Source organism: Trachurus trachurus (assembly GCF_905171665.1).
Source record: "Trachurus trachurus genome assembly, chromosome: 13".
NCBI lineage: Eukaryota > Metazoa > Chordata > Actinopteri > Carangiformes > Carangidae > Trachurus > Trachurus trachurus.
The window spans coordinates 22,288,393-22,300,955 of record NC_139892.1 but is presented as its reverse complement, the minus strand read 5'-3'; the positions used below and the strand labels follow the sequence as shown (position 1 = coordinate 22,300,955).

Genomic DNA, 12,563 nt, shown 5'->3' with positions numbered 1-12,563 from the left:
TTCAGTAACTCATGGTTGGGTTCACTGTTTTCATGTTCCTCAATTAATTTTTCAGGTTTTCCCTTTAGGCTACTTGACCTGGAAACATTAACCAGCAGGGGCCACCCCTTGGGAGGCATCACACCGAAGCAATTGTCACATCCTATGGCGGACGAATGCAGCATTTATGTATACTTTTCATCATATTATAGCTTCTTTTTAAAAACCAGTGGTTGGATAATGTTAATTTCACTTGAAAAATCAAAGAACTTAATCGTCATGCAACCCCCTCATCCAAGTAAGCTAATAGACTAATAGGTGGAGCATGTCATGGGCGGTGTCATCCATTCCCACATGTTCCGTGAAAAATGGATAGTCAAATCTGTTTACACTGCGTTTCATCGATGCATCTGTGGTGATAAAACAAAGATATCAAATGAAGTGAACTAACCATGTGCGCTTCAGTGTTCCCGGTCAGGCACTTTACGGGGCACCTAAACCCACTCGGTGTGTGACGTGTAGGACCTCCTCCTCCGACACACAGCAGCAGTAATGGCGGACTACGACTGCTACGATGAGCGGGACCGGGCCTACGGCAGCTTCGGCGGCGGCAGAGGGTGAGTCTCCGCTCTGCTTGGCCGCTCCGTCTTGTGCCTTTAACGCAAACACCAACCGGACCGTCGCCGTGTTTCCCATCGCTTTCCTCCCTTAGCCTCGATGCAGGGCGACCAGGCCCCGGAGCCCGCCCCGCCCGGCGCTTGGTGCCTGGGCCTGGCAGGAGTGAGGGAAGGTCGCGTAGAGCAGCCAGGAAACGCCGCGGTCCGGAGCTAACAGGCTAACCGTTAGCAGCGGGCTAGCTGCGCACAGACAGTGAAATACACGGACTCATGTGGCAGGGATCGGCCCGGAGCTCGGTAGTAAGATACTGCTGATTTGCCAAGTGTTTGAAATAATGAATCGGCCCCAGTGAGAGACGGGATGGAGCGGAGCAGGAGGCCGCAGCATGTGGAGGTGGTGGCCGAACTGCAGCTGCAGACTGCCCGCATGGCTGCATCATGTGTTCCGCAACTGCAGATTTATCCAAGTAGTAACCAGACATGAGGATGAGTATCAATCAGGACCATCTGTTGTTCATATGTTTGGTACAGCAGGTTATCTTCTGTTTTCTGGGCTTTTATTTGCTGTCTGCGTGTGTGTATGCGTTTGTGTTAAATAATGACGCTGATGAATGAAACAAGCAGTGAAAAGAAGATTCCTCGGTTTGCGCTGGATGTCTGCAGCTGCTGCGACTATACATTGTTTTCCTTCAGGCTCCATCCAATCTGACCCTAAGAGCGGATTTCTCTCAGTTTATTTTTTTATTGTTTGATCAGTGGATGGTGTGATGCGTGAAAACATCACTTAACTCTGCTCATCACAGTTTCCCACAGTTCAGGGGGACAAATCTCCTCTTTTGTCTGACCAGCAGTCCAGAGCAGGTACTGAGATAGAAAACAAAGAAAAGATGGATTAGTTATCTGACAGCAGATAAGAGTAACAGTTGATGAGACACAAATGCTGATTTATCTCTGGAAAATGTTTTGAAATACAGTTTTAGTCAGTTAGTTTATCAGTGAAGCGCTTCAGCTGCTTCAAACACAGTTAATTGAATTAGTTAGTCTCTCCAGCTGCAGAAATTAAGTGACAAAGATTTTGAATGTGATCATGTGAGTTTTGAATTATTGCTGAGTGTTGATCTATGTAGGAGTCAGGTGAACACATGTGCAGCTCAGAGCAGCTGCTCTAAATCTTTTCTGTTGTTGCCAGTGAGTAACACACTTCTATCATACATGTGACAGTGACTCAGGTAGGATGGTCAGTCAGAGGATGAAGAACTGGATGAACACATGCAATATGTGACAAAGATGACAGCATGGCTCCACAATCAATCCCAATATTATTGTAAGGAATATGGCTGCCAAGTGCAACATCTGTCAGAGCAGCTGTTTTGTTCACAGCCAAATCCAGATCACCATCCTTTGTCTCACACTGGAAATTTAAAAAAAAAGGCCATGCCAACTGAAATCATGATTCACAGTATGATATTAGCTCAAATAATCACAATCTGACTTTGTTTTTAATGTTTACATATCCAAGTAAACATATCTTTTTTTTCTGAGCTCATAATGTGTCTCAGGTCCAAGTTAACACATTTCAATGTCTTGTTTTGTGTACCTAACCACTGAAGTCAACTCCTGTCAAAGGAAACAGAAAGTCTAGAGATATTTGAGGATCTGTTTTTACAGAATGTCAAGGTTTTGTTTTATTACCTACTTACCACTAGATTTTTCTAAATTGTCATTGCTTAGTTCATTTTCTTTTGGTGTAATGACTGCGGTTGTCACAGTTGCATCAAAAACAAGTGATGTTATGATTTTATGTGCTGGTCCTATTCAAACTTAATTGCTAATTGCTTTTATGCAGATGGCCAGTTTACATTAATACCAACTGCAGAGTGAGTGTTTGGTGATATAAGTCACTGGAGCTGAAACAAGTAGATAAATGATCCATCAATCACCACAAACATTAGTAGTAAAAATAAATAAATAAATAATAATAATCAAGACTAATAATTCCAGTATAAAGAAAACAATGAAAAGTGGCCCCAGTTTATTTGTGGACAGGTTCTGTTTTGTTTCTCAGACCCTGGGAAACTGCGTTGTTTGATAGAGCAGTCAGTTCATATGTGGTCGAGCTTTGTGTGTGAATCAGACACTGGTTTGATCCTCTGAGGGTCCAGCAGGGGGCAGCAACACAGCTCCCATGATCCAGATGAGGTTTATTACTCTGAAAACATGGACATGAACTGAGGAGACAACGTGTTGGCAGTTGCTCTTTATCACGACTGAGTGTCAGGATGGGGAACCGATCCCAGCTAGGCACATTATTATCTTATATTATATTATTATATTATTGACTTGTACGGTAACGGTAGCGCATCCTGTTTTAAATCAACACAGGGTGGGGTTTGTCCTACAGGTATTACTACATTACTACAGGTAGTGAGAACATTCCAACTCTTGGTTTGACAGTGTCAGTGATTATGACTATGAAATGGCGGACGGTGGCCCGCCAGGTGTACGGCAGCTTCAGGAGGACAAAATTCTCCATCCACAACGAAGCCTGTCATGTGATTTGTTTATGAAGGTTGAGGTGTGCAGTCAGATACATAGGCATTTGTTTAATGCATTGCATCAAAAATATAGTGCTGATGAGGAAAAAACAAACAACACGATCACGATTAATCACAGGGTATTGTGTATTGTGATTCAAGTGAATAATAATTTGACAGCCCTATTTGTATTATTTTATAATGACTCATTGTTGTGTTATTGTCCAGTTTCTAATATGTCACTGCAACACTCACTACAACAATACATCATTTTATTTGATCATGATAACCTTCTTATAAAGCTTTTGATTTTTTCATAACTTTGTGTTTTTCCTCAAGGAAAATTAACAAATAAAGTAGTCTTTTCATAAAGTTCGGCACATTTTCTGAATCAGCACAATCTCTGCAACTTGTTTGTAGGTCAATCAACTTCTCTTGACTCTGAGCTCATGTATTTTGGGTGTAAAGCCAGCTAGACGTGCTGAATAAAGTAGAGAAGTTAGAGAACATGCTGTTGGGTATAGGGACTCGCAGGACAACTGGGATGATCAGTCGTCAGTCGGACTGAACACCACTAGTGAGATCTTTCACGTATGTCCTTTCTGCACCTTCTGTATCTGTTGTTTTGAATTAAAAGCCAGTACTGATCATCAGGTGATCCACAGCGTAGCTTCAGTTTGATAAGCTTAGCTGCAGTGGGTGATCTAATAAATGAAAGACAACAATATGTCTCATCAGCTCAGATACATTGAGCATGTTAGATACAGGCTGCCCTCAGTGTAGTTCTGTTGTGATGTATGTTCTGTTGGTCTCTTACAGTCCCACATGGCTACATGTTTTGTTTTGGTGAACTGTCGGGCGCTGATGCTGTGAACAAGGTGGGAGGCGGGGCTAGACTACAGAGGCGTTGATTCCCATCCACTAATTGTGCAGTTTTATTGAAGATCAGTCGACCAATCAGGATGTTGGAGTATATCATTCAGAAATATCTTTATTTCACAAATGTCATTCTGTTGTGAAGGGACAATGATCTTTTACCTGACTGGTTAAATTATCACCTTAGGTAAAAACACAACGGCCATAACCGTAACTGATATGGAAGAGCAGTTATGACTGAAAACTGAAAAAGTCGTAATAGATGATCATGAGCAGCACTATGAGCTATGACAGGAGGTTTTTTTTTAGCCTGTATTCGTCTCCAGTCAGTCAGACTGTCCTGCTACCAGCAGGTGAGTGATCTGAGATCAGCTCCTGTCTGTGTCTTGCCTGACAGCTCAGCTGTAACTCATATCCCATGATGCTCTGTGTGTGTGTGTGTGTGTTCGTGCCGCTCATGAATGGTGCCTGTGCTCCCCCACCTGTCAGGCCCCGTGGTGGCGGCGGTGGCGCCGGAGGCCCCAGGAAGCAGAAGGAGCTGCCCACAGAGCCTCCATACACGGCCTACGTAGGAAACCTGCCGTTCAACACGGTGCAGGGAGACATCGACATCATCTTCAAAGAGCTCAACATCCGCAGCGTCCGATTGGTCAGAGATAAAGAGACAGACAAGTTCAAAGGTTGGAGAATTTTCTGTTCTGCGTCATTGCTCTGCAGACTGTTGTTGTTGTTGTTGTTGTTGTTGTTTATTATTCACCACATGAGACTGAGTCAGACTCCCACTCTCTTTGTGTCTTTCAGGTTTTTGTTATGTTGAGTTTGATGACTTGGAGTCTCTAAAAGAAGCGTTGACGTACGACGGTGCTGTGAGTATCTGTTTTTTTGTTATTGTTTTTTTTTGCTTCAGCCTGAAACGTGGAGACGGGGACCACGGCTACGTTCAGTCAGTCAGGGTTTTCACTCAGGGACAACACACATTATATGAAGCCTGATTTACTGGCCACATAAGATTGTGAACTGTGATGTGGCAATATGTTCGTTACATACATGTTGTTGAGATGTTTAGTCCACGAGTTGATTATTTGATTGGCAGATAATAAGTCAGCAGCTTGTGAATGTCCAAATGTTGTTTTTTGGCTTATCCCACTGAAATGAGTGTTTGTACTTGAGTCGGGAAGAACCTGCTGATACAGAGCGATTCACCTATTTTCCTCTGCAAGTGCTAGGAGTGACGTCATCACAAGCATTTACTGAGCACACACAGAAATCAGTGGAGAGAGAGAGTGAGCAGCGAGTTGCTGTGCAGACTGGTGAAACACATCAGTCACATCTCGTCCCCTGGTGTTGCTCCTATAAAAGTGATGAAGTCTCAGTGTGAGGTTCTTTGATCTGTGTGCAAAACTCGTTCTGAAGCCACACTCACCCTTATTCTGGAGCGCAGTGTAGCTGCAGTGTTTTTGTAGCCCGACAGGTCTGTCTGTCTGTGTGTTGGCAAGTTCACCTGAATGTTGTGTTTGCAGCACTGCTGGCTGGAGCTGGTAAAACCACACATCTCCTGCAGACTCCTGTGACCTGGCTGTCAGTGCTTATTAAACCCAAATGCTCTGTCGTTGTGGGTTTTTTAACCAGTAGAAAAGGGGCCTCAATTTTCACATATGCCAAACATAATTTTATAGTTAATAATTGGATATGAATTCCTAATTCCTCATATAACTTAACTGATGCCGTGAAACACATCAGACTACTTTATTGTTGGTTTAAATCCCAAAGCTCAGACTATCGCAGAGAAGAGAACTTAAATTTGTGTAATTCCCTTTGAATAAACTATGAAACAGGGTGAATGAGCTGGTGTGAAGCTGAATCTGACAAGAGCCTGATGTGACCTCTGACCCTGTAGTTGCTAGGTGAACGATCACTGAGGGTCGACATTGCAGAGGGGCGAAGGCAAGAACGAGGAGGAGGAGGAGGAGGGGGCTTCGGCTTCAGGAAAGACGACGCAAGAGGTAGGGACGCCACACCACCAACAGAAAGTAGGTCACTAACGTCCTCTGTGTGTGTGTTTGTGAGACGACTCCGTTGTTCTCTCTTCTCCAAGTCTGAAGGCGAAGCTGCTCGGTTCAAACTAGAGATCGATCTGGATTAACCAGTTCTGATTACACATGAAACCAGTTTTACCGTATCTCACAGTGGACAGTTTTACCATTTAAATCTGAAGTCTCACATGGTTAATGTGTTTGTGTAGCCGCATCAAGCAGCAGCAGCCGCTCAGACACAGTCGGCCACCGACGACCAGGCTGACGCTTCACGCCGTCACACCGCTTTGTCTTTCTGGTCTAAAGTTCATGACTGTGGTCTCCTGACTTGGAGGAGGAGGACTCTTCATCCTTCATGTTTTATCCTTTCATCTCCTCATCCTCACCTTCACAGCCCTGCCCCTTTTCTTTTCTTTTCTTTTCTTTCCTTTCCTTTTCTTCTAACTGGTCTACACACACGTGCTCGTACACACAGGTAGCAGGTTGGGTGAGGTCACCTGGCACAGGTGATGTCTGATGCAGAGTGTCGCCGCTTCCTCTCTGATTGGCTGGTGGGCAACTAACAAGCTCCGCCTCTCCAGCGCTGTCCTTCCAGCTCCTTCCAGAAGGAGGCACAGCTCCTCCTCCTCTGTTTCCTCCTCCGTTTTCCTCTCTTCTTCTCCCTGTTTCTTCTCATCTATCCCGTCCCTTTTTCCTCCTCTTTCTCTCATTTCCTCTCTTCCTCCTCTTTGGTCCCTCTCTTTATTTTCTTCCCCTCCTCCTCTCTTTCCTCCTTTCCTTGTCCTTTCCTCTCCCCTCTTCCACCCCCTCTCTCCTCCTCTCAGTGTTAAATTCCCCCCCTGTCCTCTGCAGGACGAGGAGGTTCTCGGGGAGCTCCCAGGGGAGGAGGTGGACGCGACTCCCGTGATGACTTCTACGACCAGCCAGGAGAAGGTGCGAACACCGAGTTCGGCAGCTCAGGTTGGACAGCAGTAGATCCCGTCGGGCCAATCAGAGCACAGCTCGGCCGAAGCAAATCAGACAGCAGTATAATGTCTGAAATGCAGCACATTCAAACAGAAACGCACAACGTGACAGAAAATGATGAGTAGATACTGAGTAGACACATCTGAAGATAAACCACACAAACATGCAGCACTTAATCAGTCTTCTCTGTGACATTTTATCTCAAATCCAAAGCTCCTCCTCCTGAGGATGCTGTGTTATGCCTGATTTTTCCCCCCCCATCATGCCTTTCACCTCACCCATCTCATCCTTATTTGTCACCTTGCAGGAACCAGATGTTGCAGTACACCTGTGGTGGATGGCATGGGGGTTGGGAGTCTTCTTTTCCATTAACCTGTCGTATCTGTGCAACTGTCTCTGCAGGTTTTAGAGATGATGACTTCATGGGGGGGCGGGGTCGAGGCGGCGGCGGCGGTGGTAGTCGCCCTGGTGACAGAAGGGGTGGAGGCGCCGGCGGCGGTGGCGGAGCTGGAGCAGCAGGAGGAGGAGCAATGGGTCGATTCAGAGAAGGACCCAGGGGAGGAACGACAGACTTCAGGGAACCGTCTGAAGGTGACGGCACCTCCTGTGTGTGACTGTGAAGTTGTGTTGTTGGTGTTGTAGCTACTCAGTCACATGGCTCTTCTGATTTGTGCGTAGTGATTTTTAAAGGGACAACGAGGAGTTTTGGAAAGCAAAGTGTTCTTCTACATTTACCATGAGCCTCCGCGCGCACCGTGAAATTCTTTGACCGGCACAAGACGGACGTCTTGCCAAGAATGTTTTCATTCATCAAGAATGAAAGTCGGAGGTTCGAAGACGATCAGATACCGCTGTAGTTCCGACCGTAAATGGCGATTCGGCGGCGTTGTTATCATGACCCGCCCGGCAGCGTCCGCAAAACCGAAAGTAAGGAAATGCTGGTCAGCTCGCCCAGCATTTCCACCACTAATATTAAAAACAAAATAACGATAGAGACAAAACGATATATTTATCGAAAATGGAGCCATTAACAAGTGTGGGTAACGTAGATTCATCCACATTAATATGAGACTTTTTTATAACCAAATACAAACTCCTTGTTGTCCCTTTAACTTTATTAGTCATGAATATCCTAGGTTAGTTAGTAGATGTACTACTTTGTGTCATTTGTAGTTTATTTAATGTGACGTGTTGTTTTCACTTATCAATTTTTTGATTTAGTGATTGGACAGTGCACTTCTTAAATTTACCCAGATTGACGTAGTTATTATTTAACTGTACTTAATCGTGTGATTTACTCACTTTTATGAGTCCAATGCTTTTCCTGTAGTGAGGTCTTTGTTAAGCGACTGGTTCAGCCTTGTCATTTTCAATTGAGGAAGCTTTTTGAACAGGAGACCAGGGTTGTTGATCTGTTTGTCTGTTGTGTCACAGAGGAGCGTGCACAGCGGCCTCGGCTGCAGCTGAAACCCCGAACCGTCTCTGAGCCGCTCAACCAGGTCGCCAACCCAAACTCTGCTATCTTCGGCGGAGCCAAGCCGCGAGAGGAGGTGATCTCCAGAGAAAAACCGTAGAGACTGAAGGCCATGAGAGCCGGGGGGAGGGGGGTGGGAGAGAGGGAGGGGGGGGACACACAAGTGAATGGATAGAGAACTTTAACAAGGAAAGTCAATACAGAAAGAGAGAAACGCCAACGGGATGAGTTTAAACGCCACAGTTAGCATTCCTTCCAGACAGACAGACAGTGAGCGAGTGGACGCCGCCCTCCTCTTGTTCTTCTACTTCTACTACTTCTTCTTCCTGTTTTGAGTTCAGTTTGAGCAGAATATTTATTCTTAGTGGGAATAAAGATGAAACACACTCTGACACTGATGAATAATAAATCTGTAAACACAAACACAACAAGCAGCTTTTGAATGCATGTCCAAACTTTGGGTTTCTCTGCCCCGCCCCTCATCCCGCCCCTTCACCACCGCTTACTGTGATGTCGTACCCGCTATGTCCAGTATGTCCCCATCCTCCTCCTTCGCTGGGTTAAAAGTCCCACACCATTTATTCCCCACCAGAAAGAAGCCCAGAGGTTAAAACTGTAAAGTTTTCTCTTTTTTTATTTTTTTTATTTTGTAGTTTTTCTGCTGCAGCCCCGCCCTCTCACCGTGACTGTAGCTGGTTGAGGTGGAGCAGAGTGTTTCTTGTTTAATTGCCCGGTCGTCCTGGGTGGGCGGAGCTCAACCTACATCAGGACGGACTGCCAGCTCTCGACAAGCTCCCCTCTCCCCCTGTGGAAAAGCTTTCTTAGAATAAAAGACACTGTAGCCTGAAGCTTTGGAGTGATGCTGGTCTGAGTTCTGTAATAATGCACTGGGCGTTAGACGGCCTGTTTAGATGGGTTCTGAAAAGCAGGAGACCAGGTGCTGCGTTCACTGTCTGCGGGATATTCTTCCATTTGGCTTCCCAATCAGTGTAGTTAATTTGCTCGTGAAGCTGCTGAGGGAAAAATGGGGAAAGACTGTTTAGTAAATCGACTGTTATGAATCGACTGAAATGAATTAATTACAAAAGAAAATTGTCCCTGATTTACCAAAAAACAACGCTTTGTGGTGTTAGTGGTTTGTCTTGCTGGTCCTGCTCCAGAAAGCCAAAGCCCGCAAAAAATACTACAAACATAGTCTGACACATTTTATTGTGTCCCACACACCCTGAACGCAGCATGGTTTACACAGATGTGTGAAACAGACAGCGATGGGGTGTGTGGCCGACAGTTACAGCTCCTGATCTGTCCTGTCAGTCAGATTTAAGAAAGAGATGTCCACACTGAACACAGGTCATAAAGTTTCCATTGGTCCACACTGAAAACTTCACCTGTTGTGGATTCATTTGACAACAGGGATGAATAAATGTAGGGAGAATGAAAGGTTGGAGAGGAAAACTGAACAAATGGGAAAAGAGAAGCATCTTTTTTTTCCCTTTCTGTTTTTTCTCTTTCCCTTGAATTATTTTTCATCTTCACATTTCATCTTCTCTCTCTAAAGGGTCTTCTTAAACTGTTTAACAACAGAAAATGAAAAAGGGACTCCTTAAAAAGAAAAGTGTATTTTGTCTCTCCCATAGTCCTGCATTAGGTTTCTTTGTTCATTTTCTTAATACTTTCTATCTTCCTGCCCTCCCCTCCCTTATTATTGTTTGTGCACTTTTTTTTTGTTCCTTTTAAACAGAGGAGCACAGAGTGGAGGACAGGAAATAAGTGATGAAATAGGGAAAGACACAACAAGTGAGGAATGAAATCAAAGAAAAACAAGTCATGGCTCTCTCAAGCTCCTGTGATTATAAAAGCAGTGCAGATGCATTTTGATTTTTAACAAAGGTGTTTAGACAGAATGAAGGAGAGGAAAGTAAATGGGGAATACAAGAGGGGAACAAAAAAAACAAGATACAGGATGAAAAAAATGTTTTTCTCATCTAATTTTAATTTTCCCTTTGCTTTTTGCTCCCCATTTTCTTCACCTCTTTCTGTTCCGATCTCTTCGCTTCTCCTCCAACTGTCTTTTTTTACAGCACTGACTCATTTAAGCCACCTCCTGACATTCTCCTGACCAGACGGTGGCGCTCACACAACATGTCACCATCAGAAAAGAAGAAATTTAAAGGTTTTTGTGCTCTTGTTACTTCAGTGTGGATCATGTGGAAGTCAACTGCCACCAAGGAAATTTTGTAAAATTGAAAAGTTTTGAATGAGCCTGCAAAGTCAAAATTATTAATTATTGTTCAACAAAGTCATAATTTTGGTTCGTAGTTAATTGTAGTTCTTCATCTTTAATCTGTAGGAAACTGAACACACTGTGGACCGCAAACCTGGTCCAGCTGAATCTTCTCAGGTCTCTCTGTGTCAGTGTGGACCAGGTCTGGGTCTATAGTGGATCAGCTGAACAGGATTTGAACCTTCAGTGTTTTCGGTCTGTGTCGCTTTGAGAACATTTGTGTCGCTGATAAACAGTTTTCTTTGTTTTCCAGGACGTTAAATGGAAGAACTTTTTCTTACTGTACTATAGAATAAAGAACAGCTGTTTTAACTTTTTCTTTTCCAACACTGTTAATGGCAATAAAACTGTATCATCTACATACACCACAATGTGTTTAATTTCCGGGTGGTGAGGGTGGGGGGGGTTGATCTCTTGTTTTGTTTTTTATTTTTTCCTCCAAATGAAAAAACAATAAAGAATAAAGCTTGTTCTGTTCTGCCTCTTCTCTGATTGGAGGAAGTATATTGTTTTTTTTTTTTTTAAAGAGCTAAATTAAAGTTTTTGTTTCTTTATTATGTCCTCTGAGCAGCTACCTCAGAGGCCAGACAAGGCTAGCATGTTAACTTCAGTGGAACAAAACTACAAGTTTCCTTTGTAATTTAATTAGCGAACATAAATATGTTTCATATTGGTTATTTGTAGAGTGAAATATGTGTACAGCTCATGAAAATTACAAATCCATTATCAATACAGTATCAATATTTCAAATATTTCTTGAGATTTAAAAAAAAAAGAAAGAAGGACTTACATCACAGAAATGTTCAACTCTGGAGAGTATGTTCATTTTTTAAAAAAAGACTCAGAAAGTAGACTTTTTTTTTTCAAATTATAACAATACTTGTGCTGAAGTCTCCATTAAGTTGTCGCTAGGATACAGACTAAACACCCCAAGGCACTTTTTAATAACATCTGTAGACTTTAATCATGTTTCCCAGATGGATTCACTGGGGGATGTGATGGAGAGATGAGCACTGAAGACGGTGGAGGCCATTTAATTCAATAATATATTAATTCTGATCAACACAGATCATCCACCTCATAACACCTTGATGGACCAAGAAAACGGCGGTGGTGGACGGCTCCTCTCTCATCGCTGCAGAAGATCTTTGTACCTGCAGCCATCAGGCTTTTTAATTCTTCTGCAAATGGTAGATGAGCTGACAGACAAATGGATTTCCCTTGTCATTTGTATTGGTAATCAAGGACTGAATACTTGGTCAGAGCTCCTTCAGCGGCGTGGCATGGAGGCCATCAGCCTGTGGCCCTGTTGAAGCTCAGGTTGCTCTGATAGTCGCCTTCAGCTCGTCTTGGCCGGTGCTTCTCATCTTTCTCTGGAAAGTAGATTGTCTGTGGTCTTTGCCAATCAAGCACAGCAAACCGGTCTGCAGCAGTGTTGGCTCTGAGTAGGTGCCAAGTCCTGCTGGAAAAGGAAGTGGGCATCTCCACAAACCTTGTCACATGACATGGACTGCAGGATCACACTGGACTTGGAGCAGGTTGGATTCTGAGCTTGTCCAGTCTTCATCCCTTGATTTTCAAATGAAATGCAACAAGTACTTAAATCTGAAAAGAGCAACGGTCCAGTTCTTTCTTCCTCAGTAAGACCTTTTGTGCCTCTGGTTCAGGTCTGGCTTTGTACCAGGAGTAAGACGGTTCTAGTCCATTTCTTGAAGACATCCGTGTGTGGTGGCTCTTGACAAACTGACTCCAGCTTCAGTCCACTTACCAAGCTCTCCCAACATCTTCAATCTGAATCAG

General features: G+C 43.9%; 1 protein-coding gene across 4 annotated transcripts; it reads left to right on the top strand.

Annotated features, from left to right (window-relative positions):
• Window positions 1–469: 469 nt before the first annotated feature.
• eif4h (eukaryotic translation initiation factor 4h) lies at window positions 470–11,126 on the top strand (the record flags this gene model as incomplete). Of its 4 annotated transcripts, XR_014595826.1 has the most annotated exons (9): window positions 470–596; window positions 4,496–4,686; window positions 4,808–4,872; window positions 5,904–6,009; window positions 6,892–6,999; window positions 7,408–7,596; window positions 8,440–8,555; window positions 10,561–10,652; window positions 10,830–11,126. XR_014595826.1 is itself a non-coding variant. In XM_083984371.1 (8 exons), exons 1-8 carry the CDS (start codon window positions 532–534, stop codon window positions 10,564–10,566), a joined length of 846 nt encoding a protein of 281 aa, XP_083840497.1. In that variant the 5' UTR covers window positions 470–531. The 4 variants fall into 4 exon arrangements, 3 of the variants coding, with proteins under 3 accessions (XP_083840497.1, XP_083840498.1, XP_083840496.1); XM_083984371.1 differs by having other exon boundaries at window positions 10,561–11,126; XM_083984372.1 differs by lacking the exons at window positions 10,561–10,652; window positions 10,830–11,126 and having other exon boundaries at window positions 6,892–6,972; window positions 8,440–8,579.
• Between the last annotated feature and the right edge of the window lie 1,437 nt (window positions 11,127–12,563).